General features: G+C 54.4%; 1 protein-coding gene across 16 annotated transcripts in view; it reads left to right on the plus strand.

The window, feature by feature from the left end:
• The window catches only part of LOC105695213 (CUGBP Elav-like family member 2), a 98,440-nt gene that overhangs the window by 40,426 nt on the left and 41,787 nt on the right, over positions 1-16,227 (plus strand). The window contains exon 1 of one of the 16 annotated variants that reach the window (XM_023432083.1): positions 4,065-4,607. The exons of the other annotated variants lie outside the window; for them this stretch is intronic. Coding sequence (XP_023287851.1) covers positions 4,513-4,607 — 95 coding nt within the window. The 5' untranslated portion in view covers positions 4,065-4,512. Of the gene's footprint in view, positions 1-4,064; positions 4,608-16,227 lie in introns of those variants that run through there. 16 annotated transcript variants of the gene reach the window in all.

Below are 16,227 nucleotides of genomic sequence, written 5' to 3' on the forward strand. Positions count from 1 at the left end.
TAATCCGTCAGAAATTGGTGGCTTCCTCCGGTCTTTATCTACCTCCCCGGTAGAATTCGAAAGTAACGGCCGCCAGCCCCGAGAATCTTAATTAATTAACTAATTAATTCCGCACGCATTTATCAGATAACCTCGGCTCTGCCGCGCGGGCGGAAACTCCGCAGACGCCGCCCGGCAGGATATATCGGTTTAGTTGGCGGTCCAACTCGAATCCTTCCTCGCGCCCGGCCCGACTAACGAGCATCTGGGTCCTCGCTCCCGTGGCCGCCCACCCACCGCCCACGACGCGTGCGGCGCGCCCTCGGCAGTCGCCGTTAAACGCGAGCGAGAAGTCCGAGCGCGGAGTAACGGTGCCACTTAGCTGGCTCGTTTTAGTGTTTACGGGCGGGAACTTTGGGAAGAGAGCTCAACTTTTAAATGCTTCCTTCGTTAATGCTTCGACTAAGTGTTCATAACTTCTTCTCTTCTCGAGTAGCCGCATTACTCGTCCGACTTGGCGCGGACGCGGCGATACCGCTTCGACGTCTTTTCCAGCGAAGGGAGGGGAAGATAGCGTCGAGCACCTCCAGCCGGGAAATCCAACGAAGTCGCGCAAACGACGGCCGCGTCAAGGTCGACGGGAGACGCGTCCGTCATTCCGCGTGCCTCCGGCAGGCGGATCGACGATCTCGATAAATCGCGAGGAAATTACGGACGCGGCCCTTCGCACTCCCCGCGGGCGTCGCGCTCGTCAAATTTCCCGGCATAATGGAAAACGCGAGCGTCTCGACGCTCCTCCTCCGAAGGGTCGCGCACGACTGCCGGAGACGTTTCCGTTCGTGCCCGACGACCGGCCAGTGTTGCCAACTTCGCTTCCGTTTACTCTAACATGCTAGAAATATATTTCATTGAACCAAAGCAATATTTGGTGAACTCCAAGAATAATTATTTATCTCGAATAAATTGTCATAATTCCGAATAAATATAGTATGCACTTTATTCCAGTTTCAGCGGAATTTTTTTTCTCGAGATATGTACGACACTTTCGGACACCCGAATTAATCGAAGCGATCTAGTTCGGTCGAGTCAACCGAAATGATTTTGTCAGACGAGGAAAATTTTTTTCTGCGTTTTTTTCCGCTTGGGCCCGGATGAACGGCGTCGCGACGGCGGTCGGGGAACGAAACCGCGGCAAGAGTCGAGACTCGAGTCGGAGATCTCGGTAATAAATACCCGGCTATAATGGATATTAATTAGGGCTCGTTTAATAGAGGGAAGGTGGGTCCGCAATTAAGGAAGTGGGTCGGGGCGAGCGCCGCGAACGCGACGGCGACCGGAGAGAAAAGTGTCCTCCGGTAGTCAAGATTTACGTCGAGTGGTACGTAAGAGTTTTACACCGCGAATCCCATTATCCACTTGGCGTCGGCCTGGGAGCCTCTTTGACGGCGTAATAGGTGGCCACTTTCCCAAATAGAAGCGGCATCGCGAAGTCACGGGCCCCTTTCTTCGTTTTCTTCGTTTTCTTCGTTTTCTTTGTTCTCCCTCCGGCGTTAAGGCGAAGCGAAACGCGTCGAGGAATTTGATCGACGTGGGTAAAAAGGGTCCTCCCAAATACTTACGTTCCCGACGTTCGTGTTTATATCGACGGCTGGGTCGAATTGCAGTAACGGTTATATTAATGTCACGTAACCGTGTTTGGTGGAAGAGGGATGTCTCACGGAACATCCAGAGAGTAGCAGAGTACACGAGGAAGCCATTTATGATCGCCAGTGTACATAGAATGACCCTTTCGTATCACCTAGAACGGTTTTCCCGCGATGACGCAACGCCAAGGGCAGAGCCGGACAAAGGACGCGTCGCGACGCAACGGGCACGCGTCCAGTCATCGGCGTGGGGGCATCGAATGGGAGGGGGTTCCCGCCGTCGATTATCCTCGACTCCTCCTCCCCTCAGTCGTATTCCCTCCCTCTCTCGACGCGCGTCGTTATCCGCTCTTCCGATCGCAATTTCGACCGGCCGGCCCGCGGACGGCCGAGCTCATCTCACGCGCCATCTCGTACGAGCCGCATAATGAAGCCGTAGACGAGCTTAATGTATTACACCGGTCAATTCGGTGGGATAACGGTCGCGCTCGTGTTACACGGCCGGGCGAGTAATCCCCTCGTAAACGCGCGAGCATGCGCGGGCCCCGCTCGACGCCTTCCGCGAGATGGCCGTTGAAAGTCTGAACAAAATCGTCAATTTAGTACGCGGAATTTATTGTACGAGTTCGAGAATCGGGACCACGGTTTACCCCGTACCGCGCATTGGAGAAAAAGAGAGAAGAACGCTCAAAGACTCGAGTCCGGGGGACAAAAATGGCCCTCGAAGCCGGTAAACGAGAGGAATAACGTCGAGGAGGGCTCCCTCTCCTCCGGGGGCGCCACTTGCGAGCGATCCGGCGGAGAATGCTCCAGGGGTCGATTCGGTGCCGAGGGGTGGAAAGACTTAACGACGAGTGCGCGTAACGAGACTCGGCAGCGACGTCTCGCGGGGGGTTCTTGTCGGGCGAGTACGGTTCGAGGGAGAGGTCTAAATATACTTCAGAAATTCTCGGTAACGGGAAATTGAAGAAAGTAACCGCAAAAAGTACCGCGGCTACCGAGAATATCGAGGGTATACGAGAAGGTTAATTTTTGAAATACATCCTCTCCAGATTTCTTCGCTTAAGGTGACATACGAAAGGACTCGGAGAGGCGCCGGGACGCGACGTCGTCACAGAGCGACGCACGCTGGCGGGGTTTATTACCGATATCCACCGTGGACGGACTAATTGAATCGACGCTCCGCGTCGGGGCGCGCGCCGCCCTGTTTGCTCGAGGGAGACGCGCGCGGCGAGAGTCAATTTCGTTATTGTTTGATCGGCCCGTGTTTGCCGAAGGACCGCCGCGACGCGTGGGAGGGCGACTGCGCCTTTCTTCGCTCTTTCCTTCCCGGACTCGGCCCGACGACTCGACCGAAGTCAGGGGCCGTTTACTCCCGGTGTTCCGCACGTAATCATCCGTGAAACGCCGGCCGCGAGTCGACCGACCCTGCCGTACGTAAACGAATTTCGGGGCTCTCGTCGTTTGCCGACCGATCGCGACAACGACCGTCGTCCACCGCGGAATCGTCCGCCCCGTATCGTCGAAGAGGTCGGAGGTCGGAAACGCGTCCAAGGCCTTCCTCTTCCGATGTCCCCCGGGTGACGCCCGCGGGAGATCGGCGCGGGCAACAGGTTGCGGAGGGGCCGCTTCCCCTTCCTCGCGCCCCCTGGTCGCGTCGATCCAGACGAGTATCTGAATTTTGGAATTACTTCCCCTTGAGGCGTTGCGAAAGGGTCATTCCATATATTTAGATCAGGCCGTCAAAATGCTTCCAAAACTCTTCTCTTGGCGATTTTTTGGAAAAACCGAAACGATCCACTTTTTTCTCCCATGGACGTAGTTTGGAGTCGATGCGACCAAAGTAGTCGGGCCGTTCTTGTCCACCGATTTTCTGACTTCACGGGGACAACGAAGTCGGCGCTCTCCGGCGACGCCGCGGAGGTGACGAGAACGCCCTCGACGAGGGATGGAGGGACGCGCTCGGAGAGGGCCCTCCACCTCGTGGAACCGGGAGTCGAGGGTCGAGATACCGATCGCCGGTATTGGAGAGCGTTTCAACCGGCAGTCCTCCGGGCCCTCCGAGCCCTCCGAGAGCCGGAAACGCGCTCGTTTGATCACCGCGAATTCTTCGTACAAAGCGAGTCGCGCCGCTCCGGTCTGCAATCAACGTCACGTCCGTCTATCGGGGCTTTTTTCGGAGGAAAAAAAGCTGCTCCGGGCGTTTACGCGCGTCCCCGTAGGGGATCGACGAGTTCGAAGGCTCGCAAGAGCGAAAGCAAGGGGAAGGTCACCACCGGGGTGCTCTCTCTTCCCGAGACCCGTTGACGCGTCTTCCCATTGGCGATCGGTCGACGATCTGGATAATTCGATCGACGCGGAATTATAATACGGCGCTCTTGGAAACGTCGAAGTTAATCGACGTTGCCGAGCAGACTCGGGTCGCGATCCGTCCGCGTAAGCACGGCTTCAGGTTGTCGAGCGCGTTTCGAATCTTCGAGCTCGTAACCTCGATGTAAACAATCAACGAGGTTCAAGGACTCCCCTCCCTGATCGGGGCGTTCCTTGTCTCCAGGCTCGGAACGAGCATTCGCGGTCAGTACGCCTTCGACTCGACGTCGCGACGATCGCGTTTCGGAATTCTTCGATTTTACGCAGTTCACTTCTCGTTTTATCGAATCCCGGAGAGAGGTGCTCTACCGATTCTCAACGCGAATCCGTAAATAGGCATCGCGTATTGCGTCTCGGTGGAAAATCAACGGACGGTCTCCTCTCGTCTCTCTCGCGCGCGAAGTCCGTCCAGTGGTTGCCTCTTCGTCGCGCATTCGGACCCAGGAAACGTTACGAGGTGCCTTCGCGTTCAGCAGCGGATTAAAGTATCCCAAAGAGGAGGGATATATTCACGGTTAGGATGAAGTACCCGCCACCTTACACTCGTAGTCTTCGCCCATCCCAAGCTGGCCTGTCGCGAGATTTGGACCAAAATAACAATATACGGATGGACTGGTAAGCGACCCTTTTCAAATTCAAAAAACGACCGCGTCGATCGCTACAATTCTCTGCGATGAAATACCCGATCGTTATTCCGCACTCGAGCGGGCGATCAAAGTAAACGTCATATTTCTATACCTCGATGTATTTATCAAACGTAATGTCACGCTCGCGTGTCTCGAAGCCCTTACCAATTTAGCGCAGAGCGCGATTGTCGTGACGCGAGTCGTTGCGGGCCGCAATGGATCGAGTAATTTGGCTCAACGAGTAAAGGTAATCGATAGAACCGTCGATTAGGCCTCGAGGATCCCCTTTGTTGCCGAAGCGAAAGGGCACCGGCGGCCGCCTTTCTTCTGGCACCGAAAACATTGTTTACGTCCGAACTCGAATGCCGACCTTCTCGAAGTTGCTCGAATCGAGTCGAGAAACGGACTCGACGCAACCCGATAGGATTTTGCGCGGAATTCTCGCAGAATTTTTCAGAGAAGTATACGACAGTTGGTTTTCGTCGGTCTTTGAGCGTAGAAAAAAAAATGTAATCGAAAAGCTCACCAATTTATTTCAATTTATCCTAGTCAAATAATTATTCTTTGAATTAATAAAATATTTCCTCGGTTCGATGAAATTTTCTTCAGCGTATCATCCAATGAATTCGGTCACGTGAATGAAATATTTGGTTGTTCAGGTAACGACCCTATTCCATGATCGAACCAACGAAACTTTTATGGATTCAACAAAATATTTTTCCGCGGGTGGAAAGTACATGCCCGGTAGAAAGATAAGGCCCGACATCCAGGTCCTCCCCGATTTTTCCGCGTCCCGATTAATTTCCCGGAGAAGCGTTATCGGCGCGAGCCGATAGTCGTCCCGAACGGTCGGACCATCGACCCCCGAACTATCGCGGGGGTGTCGAATCCGGAAGAGAAAGAAAGGGAGAACCCGGAAGTGCGCGTGCTCGCTGGCTGGAATGCAGATACGGCCGAATCCTCCGGATAGCGCGAATCTCTGGCGAGGAGGGTCGCCCCTCGGAGGCCATTGTGTTCGGTCAATGATAAAACGGCGAGATATCCGGGGGATCGATTCCGCAATAAGAGGAAACGGCTCGAGCGTGAGCGAGCATTTCGCTGCGTAATTTTCATAGAGGGAGTCTAGTCGGCGCGAACGGCGTCGGGGCGGAGGGGGCCGGAGATAACGCGTTATCGCGGGCACATCGGCCGCGCCGTCTTTTTGTTAATCCACGGCGAGGGGGCTTCGAAGTGACGGTAAAGTCAAACTTCTCCCCTTGGACCCCCCGGGTCCAGAGAAGCTGTTAACGGAGTCGGCGAGGCGCGCGAAGTAGTTATCGGTTTGGTTATCTCCTGCTTAGCGCCATTGTACCTCCGTCGCGTAAGGGGGCGCGGCCGATAACGAATCGTCCGCGATGGAGGCGACCGGGACAATGGGTGCTCCGAGGCACCCCGAGGATCGCGTAATTGAATTACACCCCGGTAACCGCTTATCGAGGAGACTTCCGCCGAACCGCAGAAAATAACTTTCTTCATGCTCGTGGGACGGGACTTCCGCCGCGGCTCCCTCGTCTCTCCTCCCAATCTACGCGGGAAAAAAAAAACACCTTCGCACTTTCAGACAGAATATCGCAACCGTAAATAAAATTTGGGTTGCCCCGGGGAAGTAATCGTTTACTTTTTGTTGTCGGTACAACGAAAATGATTCTGGCCCATTTTCAAGCTCACGTCAAGTTCACGTTCGTTGCGGCGAGTAAAATTTCCTGTTACAGCCGCGAATTCTTTTTCCGCGGGTAGACGAAGGAGAACGTATTCGCGGCGAGGACAACGCACTTTCCGCGCGTGGCCGAACGGCGCGGAGCGAATCGATGATTACGAGCGTTACGTCGAGGTGCGAACACCGCGAAAGTAAATAACCACCGAGCGAGAGTCGTTCGAGTTTTGACGAAATTATTATTTCTATCCGAATTGGCCGGGGCGCAGTTCCATTTCCGACTCGTCGCGCGTAACTAGATGGCAATTTGCCGATCGAGCGAACGGCCATCCCGAAAACGCGGACTCTCCCCGGCACCGGGAAATGATTCCTGGACAAGCGCGCGCGGATGGGAAATGTCAAACGATTTTTCGCTCGGGCAGCGAGGAGATGAACGAATTCACAAATTCTTGACTGCCGGAGTGACCCGCATTAGTTGGACCCCTGGATTGCTCCTCTCTACTACTAGGGGGTACTTCGGCCCTCCGAGGTGATAAGTTGGTCATATCTTTGTCGAAATTTTCGATTTTGGACCGTTCCCCGGAAAGGGCACCGAAAATTATTTTTCATCGTGTACCGTATCGATGTCGTATCGTAATCACCCGCAATAAATAATCACCCGGATCCTTAATACGCGCTTACCGGTATCGATGCGTCCGATATCATCGGCATTTACAGGAACTTCGTTTGCGCCATTGGACCGGACGCGGTTATATCGGAGATCCGTTTACCGAAATTAAAAGTTATTTATATCAATTCGTGCCGGCCGTTATTTATCGCATTCCGCCCATCCGAGAACCGTATCGGATATTATTTTCAAAATGGAACGCGTTGTAAATTCGCGGCGCGTCCCGATCGAGGCCGCGCACTTATTGATAATCGCTACCATACAGGCCCCCGTCGATTCTTAGTCTTTACGTCGAACCGTCGATAGACTCTATCGGTTCGGAAATACGTTCGCAATCGTTGTCCCCGCGAGGCACCGCAGATCGCGGGGGTGGGGAGCGCCCATAAATATTTTTTTCTGCGGGTCCTTCGCAAGGTTTCCTCCATCGGGCCGGGACGAGGACGGACGGGAGGAGGCACCGGACGCGTCAAAGAGGGACGGCCCTCCACTTCCGGCTGAACTATGCGCCCACTGGGTCATCCTCTGGGAGGGATTATTACCGCAAGGGGCAGCTGCCTCCTCCTCCCCTCTACTCGCGATGTTCGGTTCAGGGCCCTCCTCTGAATTTACGACTCGGGTCGTCCCTCTCGTATCCTCGCGACCTGGAGTCGATTCCCGCCTTGAGTCCTGGGTCGATAAAAATCGTGAATTCTTTTAACACTACCGCTACCAAAGATGTCATCAAACCAAAGGTATATTTCTTTGAACGGTGTACCAAAGAACTATTTTGTTAATTCAAGGAATGATTATTTGACTTTGGGTCTCCCTTTAATATCGAGATTGCATAAGTTGCGATCGAGCGGGGGAAAGACGACGGAAGGTCGCGCGCAATTGACGAACTTAATTAACGGCGGTGGACTCGGCGAACCGGCGGTAACAATTGATCGAAGTTTCCCGAGTCTAACGCACGCGGGACTGGCGGGCGCGCGAATTCGAAACTCCGCGGAAATTCTGTCCCAATTACGAATCGGTAATTGGACGCCGGCGAGCGCGTCGCGGCCAGGGGCCTACATTCGCCGATTATCGAAACCTCGATCGGCGCGTGCGGCTCGTTACGCGGATCGGCGGTTTACGAAATTCCGCGTCTTCCGAAAACTCGGCCTCGTGGGAGCGGTTTACGAGTTTACCGGGGGAGGGGCACCGGTATTCATCGGCCGCGTTGCGGATCTAACGGCGGCTCCACGTCAACGATGCCAACCCGCGCCGGTTTTACGCGTGCCCGAATCTTTATGGCAAATTTGTTTACGGGGAATTTTACGCGAAAGAATGCCCTCGCCTTTATGGCCTTCCGATAACGCGCCGTCTTTTCCGCGTGGAAGGGCCGCCAGGCGTAAAAAAACGTCCTTCGGCGTATACGTAAAGACGTCGATGTGTTTAAAAAATAATTAATTTGGTGCTTGGGGTAATATGCCCCGCGCATATTACGGGACGTATCGTACATAATCAACCCTGGACAAAATCGAGAGTCGTCGCGACGTTCTCCGACTTTTGACGAAACGGGTACGTTCGGTAGATGGCAGGTCGGCTCTCGAAGTCCTTTCCGTCTGGTTTTCGCAATTAGTCGGGACGCGGTAAAGCCGCCGCTCGTCCCCCTCGTCACCGGCGTCGTCGTCGCCGCCGCCGTCGACGTCGACTCTGGCACAATTAACGGAATCTTTAAGGCGGATCATTTGCAAGCTCCAATTTGCGGAGTTGATTCGGCGGAAAGCTTTGGACGTCGAGATCGCGACGATGACAAAGGGGTCGACGAAGACGAGCGAACCGATCGAGAGATCACCGGCCGAACGAGGAAAGGATGGAAATCGATCGAAACGCGACGCCGGATTTTGGACGATCCGTCGATCCCGCTATTTCCTGGCCCCGCGCGGAAATTCCGCGCCGTTTGGTCCGCGGGGGAAAAAAATGTCGAGAGAGAGTGGACGCGCTTTGAAGAAAAAGCTCGTCCCGGCGGGAGCGCTTGGCACGTCCACCGCCTCGTCGAAATTCGACCCGCGACTCCGAGTAATTTGGCATGGCACGCCCTCTGCCTCGAACGCCGAATACGCCGCGTTTTAAACGCCGGACTTTTTCCACCTCTTCCCGCGGCTTCCCGACCGACGCCAAGCGTCGTCCCAACGCGATTCCCGCCGGAGGCGAATTAAAAAAAAAATAAAATTTCACGAGCGTCAGGATCTTCCTTATAGCCTCCGTATTCATATCGTGCAGTTTGAAACGATTTGGTATACCGAGTTCGGAAAAAAGTTTCACGAACGATCGATCCGCCGGATGCCACTTTCGCGTCCACTTAATTTTCTAGGGCAAGGAATCGCTTCGACGTATCGGCGGATAGGGAGGACTCGCGAAGGATGCGCCAGGATTGGCGACAAGGGGTCGAAAGAGTTCGGTATGCAACTCGCGTCCCAGTGGACGCCACGCGTGACCGGCCTGGGGCCGCGGGTTTAAAACGCGCCCCTTCGGCGCCCCGGGGGTCGCCTCGACCGTCCAACGCAAAATCAATATGTCCAAACTTGTTACGGGTACGGACACGTCGGACCGGCAACGCTCGATTTACCCTTTTCGTAATTTGCCAGGAGTCCACGTCATACGCAGGAACGCCGCGTTCCCGACTAAGGCGGCGCGGCGCCTCCGCTTATGGCCGCATCATAGGGTAAAGCAGGAGGGTCGTCCCGTCGGTCAAATTGTACCTATTACGATATTTAAGAAGATACGTTAAGAAATAGCCATTGCGCAGAATTTCTCGGATAAATGGGATACGAATTCGTACAGAGAAATACCCTGCCAAAAACGTTTCCACTGGCATTTTCGTGAACCCGGGACAGGTTACTCGACTTTACCCTACGTCGCCCTCGACGTTTTCTCAAGGGGCGAAGAAGCGACGACGGAAACCGCGGGAGAAAGACCGCGAACGCTTCGAGAGAGGGAGACGAGGAGCCACCCGTTTTCGATCGTTGCAAAACCATCGGCGCTCGCCGTTAACGCCAATGGGCCGTTCATTAATTTTACCGTTGAACCGCGGTCGTGCAATGAAAACCGAATCGTAAGCTTCCAGTTTACGGCGCGTCGCGCTCCCGCGGCGCGAATTGTTATTTCAGGCTAAAGTACTTGTACGCGTTACGGACGACATTTCCCCTTCGACGCTCCGGCGAAATAATTTCCGCCCGTCCGTTTCGATGCGCCGAAAGTGTTAAATTACATTATACGCCGCTGCGTCCAATGATCGATGGCATTGGAAAATTTGCTAATACCGCAACTGGGCCGGGGGAAGGAAGGGGGCGATTCGACGCTCGCGAATTGATCCGTGTCGCGCTCGTCGATAATTAGACGAGAATATCCGCTCGTCGGGTTAACGATTCGCGCCGTTCCCGAGGTGACGGTCTCGGGGATGGAATCATTAGGGTCGATCTTTCGTGACGCCTTAATCGATAGATCCGCATTCGTTGCGCGATCGATAAATCGATTTTAGGCGTACCGTTCGCGGGCGCGTGCCGGAAAGTTCGACCAGGGTGAGGCGCGACGTCCCCGTCGAGGACGTATTTTTCTTCGTTAGCGCGAGGTCGCGTGGATAAACCGAAGACAATTATGCAAATTCGCGTCGCACCCCTCGACCGGGAACCGCCTCGGTTTCCGCGCCGCGGGCTAGGGGAGGACGGGGTGAAAACGAGCGGAGGCCCGACGACGGCCCGAGATCGGAACCGAAGGGACGCCCCCCATCGGATAAGCGTTTTGCCGACCAAACAAATATTTTGCCGACTCGAGCGAGTAATCGCGTTATCTCGCGCCCTCCTCAAAGGGTTGGCGGGGCCTCTGCCGCCCCGGCCAATCGGCGTCCGGACTTTGGCTCTCTCGTTCCCCTCTCGAGCGCGACCGGCGGAATTCCCGGGGCGGCCGCGGCGAGCAAACTTCGGCCGCGAGGGAGAGCGACGGGGCGCGGCTCGTCAAGTGGGACGGCCAAGGCGGGTTAAGGGCGAGCGGTCTTACGAGCTCCTGCCCGCCGGGAAGTGCACTCGAGTAATTGAGCTTGCGGCTCGACCGCCTCTCCCCGCCTCTCCCCGCCTCTCCCCGCCTCTCCCTGCCTCACCCGCGATTCCGAGGGTAAGAGAAATCATCTAAAAAAGGGAGTAGATTACCTGTCAGCGGCGCCTGCGGGATTGGTTCGATGAATTTTTTTCTCACGGTGCAGTCATGTCGAATCGACGCGATCACTTGAGAGCTTTCTTTGGACAAGATGCTTCCGGGTCGGAAACGGATCGGACGCGGGCAAATTTATCTTTATTCGGAATCGATCCTCCAGCTCGGAGGAGCCCACCTGCGCGGTTATCGACACCTCTGTCGCGTCTTCCGAACTCGATGCGGCGCCCCTTTGACGAGCCGCGATGGCCGCCGGCCGGCTTCCGGTTTCTGCAGTCGGACAATGGTCGCCAGTCGCCGGCAAAGGGATCCCGCGGTCAATGGTCGCTCGACAATGCTCCGACCTAATTGCGTTCCCACCCTTGCCCGATTCCGCCCCACAGGCGGAAACGCGACGCGGAGATTTTCTACGGTGAACTACGCGGGGCAACTATGTCTGATTCGGGCAACGATACATATTCGTTTCGGTCCACCGATCTTTTTTCTCGGGGCAACGAGAGAGCGGAACGCGTCGAGGCGAGCTCGATTCGGACGGAAACGCAGCGGCGATCGATCACCGGCCCCGAAGGGAAAAAGGGGAAAAAGGGGAAAAAGGGGAAAAAGGACGTCCGCGGCGCGGAAAGTGGACTCCCGCGAACGGGTCGAGACGCCGGGCGCCGTTTGGCGGCGGCGTTATTAAGCGAGGGCGTCGCGAGTGCGGCCCTCTTTACGATATTAAGCCTTCGTTAATGACCGGGTGCACGCGCCCCGTAACGGGCCGGTCGATCGATCGATCGGAATTCGATGGCGCCCGGGTCTTAGCCGCAGCTCGCACCCGTAATAAAGTTAATGGTATCGTAAACGTCGCCGGTTGCGCGCTATAGGCGCGATGGCCACTTTTGTCGCGGCCGTAATGGTTTTCCACGGCGGCGGGGCGGTATTTCGTGCCGGCTCGGATGCGGCCGAATCGACGTTATTCATTTTGCGCCCCGCCGACTGCCGGGCCCTCGTTTGCCCCGGGCGAATCGATCGCGCCCGAGCCCGAATCCCGAGGAGCCGACCCGTTCGGCGGCCTCTCGGCGGACGTCCTCCGGAGCCGGTCGACGGCGAGCCCGTTCGGCCACGGGAACAAAGGGCCGCCATTTGCGCGATAGGTTAACGCCATGCGGCGCCCGGTAAATTATGCGCCACCGCGATGCGCGGAAAGTATGCCCGATCGAAACACCGACGCGGGGAGACGGCGCTCTGCACCGAGGGAAAAGGTTGGTTAATTGAAATAAATATATGTATCGTTGCTTGAATCATATACGATCGCAAGAAACGATTGCTTTGCCGAGATGAATAATTGGGGTCGATTTAAACGAATTTTGGTTACTCGATTTGACATTTCTTTGGATGTCCTTGATCGCAGGATTTTGTTGCCACCCCGCATATTTCTTTGGGTCAACGAACGTTTTTTCTCAGGATGGAGGCACGATCCGGATCGGCCGCAATGAATTTCCGGGGCAAACGAGCCGCGCGCCGATTATACCGAATATTAAGGGCGATCCTCGCGCCCGCCATTCGTCAGGTCTCGAATCATCGGCACGTGCCTACAATATTTAATGCCCCTCCTCGAATTTACGTCGCCGTTCGACCCGATCGATCGGCAATTAGCCATATCTCTAACGCGCGTTTTGGGCGAGCGAGTTATCGTAAATTCCTCGGGCTCGAGTTTTTCCATTTCGACTCCCAACTTCGGGAAACGGTCGCCATCGGGGCGTTTGCGCGTAAACGAAAGATCTACGGGGAAGTGTACTTCCGGCGGACCACTTTGGCCGAGTCAAAGAGCACCTCTCGTTTGAATTTTCCACGCGCCGCAAATTACCCGAGAACGTCGAGCCGCTCGTCCGCGGACTCGTTAACCGCGCGGAAAAAGGAAAATCTCCGAGAGGCGGAACGGGATTAGTTTTGCGACAAAGCTGGCCTCGCGGCCCGAGCGTTTTCCGCCTCATCGTGCACGCGGTAAGAGATACGTAATTACGAGTTACGTAGGCCCGACCGGGGTGACTTCGTTTCGCGGCTGTTTAAAATACTTTTCGGTTAATTCCGCGGGCGGAAAAAAAAATTCGGTCGTCTAACGAAATCGTCCGATTGGCTGCATTTCGTTCGTTTCAGAAACCGTTTTGGTCGAGCTTATCGAGTTCGCCATATTTAACTCGGACAATGAGGAGAATTAACTCCATTTTTTCGGTGTAGTTACGTCAACCAAATATTTGGTTGTCCATGTAATGACTACGTTCCATGATCGAACCAACACTAATTTTATCGACTCGACCGAATGTTTTTCCGCGTGCGGTACATTCTCTGTTACGGCGAGGAACCCGCGTTCTCGAATCGAGGACCATTCGACCGCCGTTCTGGAAATTGGGAGAGAGTGGGCCTCTTCGTCGAGAGAAAAGCGGACGAATCGAAATTTAGGGATAAATTGGAAGGTATTTTCCGGGCCGCACTCTCCCCGTCCTCGCGCCCGGGCGGGAGGGCCGCGGCGAGGTAACCCCGAGTTATTAAATTCATTCGCCGGCTTGATTAACGCGGCTCGGCGAAATGGGCTAAAATATTGGAATGTTATATAAAAACGGAAGCTCTCGTCCCCGGGCGCACTTAATCCTCTTACGCGAGTACCGGGACAAGGGTGGCGGATTCGACGAGGGAGGACGCGGGCTGTATCGCGGACTTACGCCGTTAAATTGATGACCGCAACCCCAAAACCCGTGTGTCCGGAATTTACATCGGGGACGTTGACGCGGAGACCGTTTTTTCCGATGGATCTCGAAACGGTCACTCCGGGTTTCCGGAAATTGTCGTTTTCAAGGCGGAAGGAGGAGAGGAGGACCACTCCGAGGAGATGGTCGGAAAGTAGCGAGAAGCGCCGGGGATCGGAATGGGCTCGTTGGCCGATTCGATGCAGCCCCGTAAAGGCTCGTCCCATTCGCCGTTATTATATCGCTCCCTGGTACACCCCGTACTATTTACATTGATTACTATTTCGCGTTCGCCGATTAATCGTGCCCAATTGCCGCAATTTCGAGCGTAATAGCTCGGAACGCCCGCGATTCCATATCTGGACGCGTTTCGTTCCCGGCGCGCGAAGCTATATTTTCCAGAAGCTTCCTTAATTTATCGACTATTTTTGATCGTTAGTTATTTCAACGGTAAGCTCGTCGCTAAATTTTCCGAGGAGTTTAGGACCTAATGCCGCGTTCCTTCTCGTCCGAGGAGCTGTTCCCTCGGAAATCGGTGAAAACTATTTTCTTCGTTGAAAAACAATTTTTCCTTCGATTTCGTATGACACGTAACGATGCGACTCGACGACTCTTTGACGACGCTTTTGTATCGGCTTAATCGCTCGAACATCCGGTCGATATCGAACGATTTTTTGGCGACGTGACGCCGTATTTTTAAAAACGGCGATTAGATTACGAGGTATTCTTGGAACGAAGGCGTTCTACTCGGTTTTACGACAACCTGAATACACTCGGTTGACGTCATCCGAAAAAGTGGCAAATTTCCCGCATCGTCGATTAGCACATTTTTTTTTTCCCGCGACGATTTTATTACCCGATCAATGACACTTTTGTTCTCAGCGGGGAATCGGAAAAACAATTTCTCCTTCCTCTCGTTCTCATCCGCGTCGATAAAGATACGGAGTTTCTCCGCCGTCCGCGTCTAACCTCTTGGGAAGAATCGGGCATCCCCGCAGATAAAAGTTGCGAGAGGCGGCGATACGTCTTCGGCAATTACGGGAACCGAGAAATTCCGGAAGTTTACACATAAATCTCGGATATATTTTTATGTGAGAACTTTCCCGGAGGAAATCCTACCGTAGCTTATGGAATTTCTCGGAGAGCGCAGGCGCTCTCGAATCCGCAGTTTCCGGCCGGCGACTGCGGCGGACGTGATCGCAAATCAAGGAGTTATTTAAGGTGAAGTAAAATCCTCCTCGAATGGGTCGACTCGACTAGGACACTTTTTTTAAAAGGGTACTGGATCGAACACATGAATTATCTCGATACCTTGTCAATTTGGATTTTTGCGGCGATGTACAGTCTCGATACGGTCGAAACGACCATTCGACGAAATAGTAAGCGAGCCGTTCGCCGAAAATAGCTGCTCCGGTGGAGAAGCCGGTTCCTTGTTCCATTGAGTGCGCCGCTCCGAAATTCGCCGGAAATTTTTGCGCTCGCCAAAATTTGCCGCATAAAATGGAGGTCGGCAGCTTAACTTCGGCTCTCTCGTTTTACCCGGCACGAGAGCGTATTGAGGGCGAGCTTACAAGGGTGGATGGTCTGGTGCACGCGTAGGATCGGGCAATCGAGGGGGATTATGTTCCATTTAAGCCGAAAGGGAGTCGAAGACAAAGACGAACGCGCCGCCCGCCTCGAAGCTTCCCGAACGTGCTCGTTAAAATTTCCTAAACCGATCACGTAATCCACCGGTACATTTATTACCCCACCACCTCGATCTCCAACGACGACGAATCCTCGGAGAAGCACCTATAAAAAAATATATATAAACGGGAGAGAAGTCGTCAAATTTAGATCGCGATCTGCTCGCGCAAAATGTCTACGAAGAATCCCATTAATTAATGACATTGTTATTTCTGCCTGTTGCGGGCAAGTCTCGAGTCTTCGATGCCTTGAAAATAACGGGCGTCGCGACGACGACGAGTAAGTCGAGATTTTCAAGACCCACTCGAATCGCTCCGCCTCGGTGGAGTGCCTCTTCGTTAAAATCGTAGGAAAAAGTCGGAGAATCTGGGAGGTGCCGGCGTCTTCTCGAGACCCCGGCCCTCCCGCGAGATCGAGGTCTGGTATAAATTCTGAAATCCGAATCTAATATAAATCGAGGCGGGGGATCCTCGTAGCCGTCTCGTTGAAAGGAGTCCTCCGACTCCACGTATGGGTCGGCAACCGGTTGCTCCCTCGCAAGTAAAACTTTCGGTCCCGCGCATTAAGGATTCCCCTTCGGGAAAGGAAACCCTTTTGACAGTTTGATGATTATTTTAGTAAGGGCTCCGACCCTGACACGAGGCAGAGGTTTCTCGTTTGCCGCGGCGTACAG

Source organism: Orussus abietinus, unplaced genomic scaffold (assembly GCF_000612105.2).
Source record: "Orussus abietinus isolate OABI.00-Male unplaced genomic scaffold, Oabi_2.0 scaffold142, whole genome shotgun sequence".
NCBI lineage: Eukaryota > Metazoa > Arthropoda > Insecta > Hymenoptera > Orussidae > Orussus > Orussus abietinus.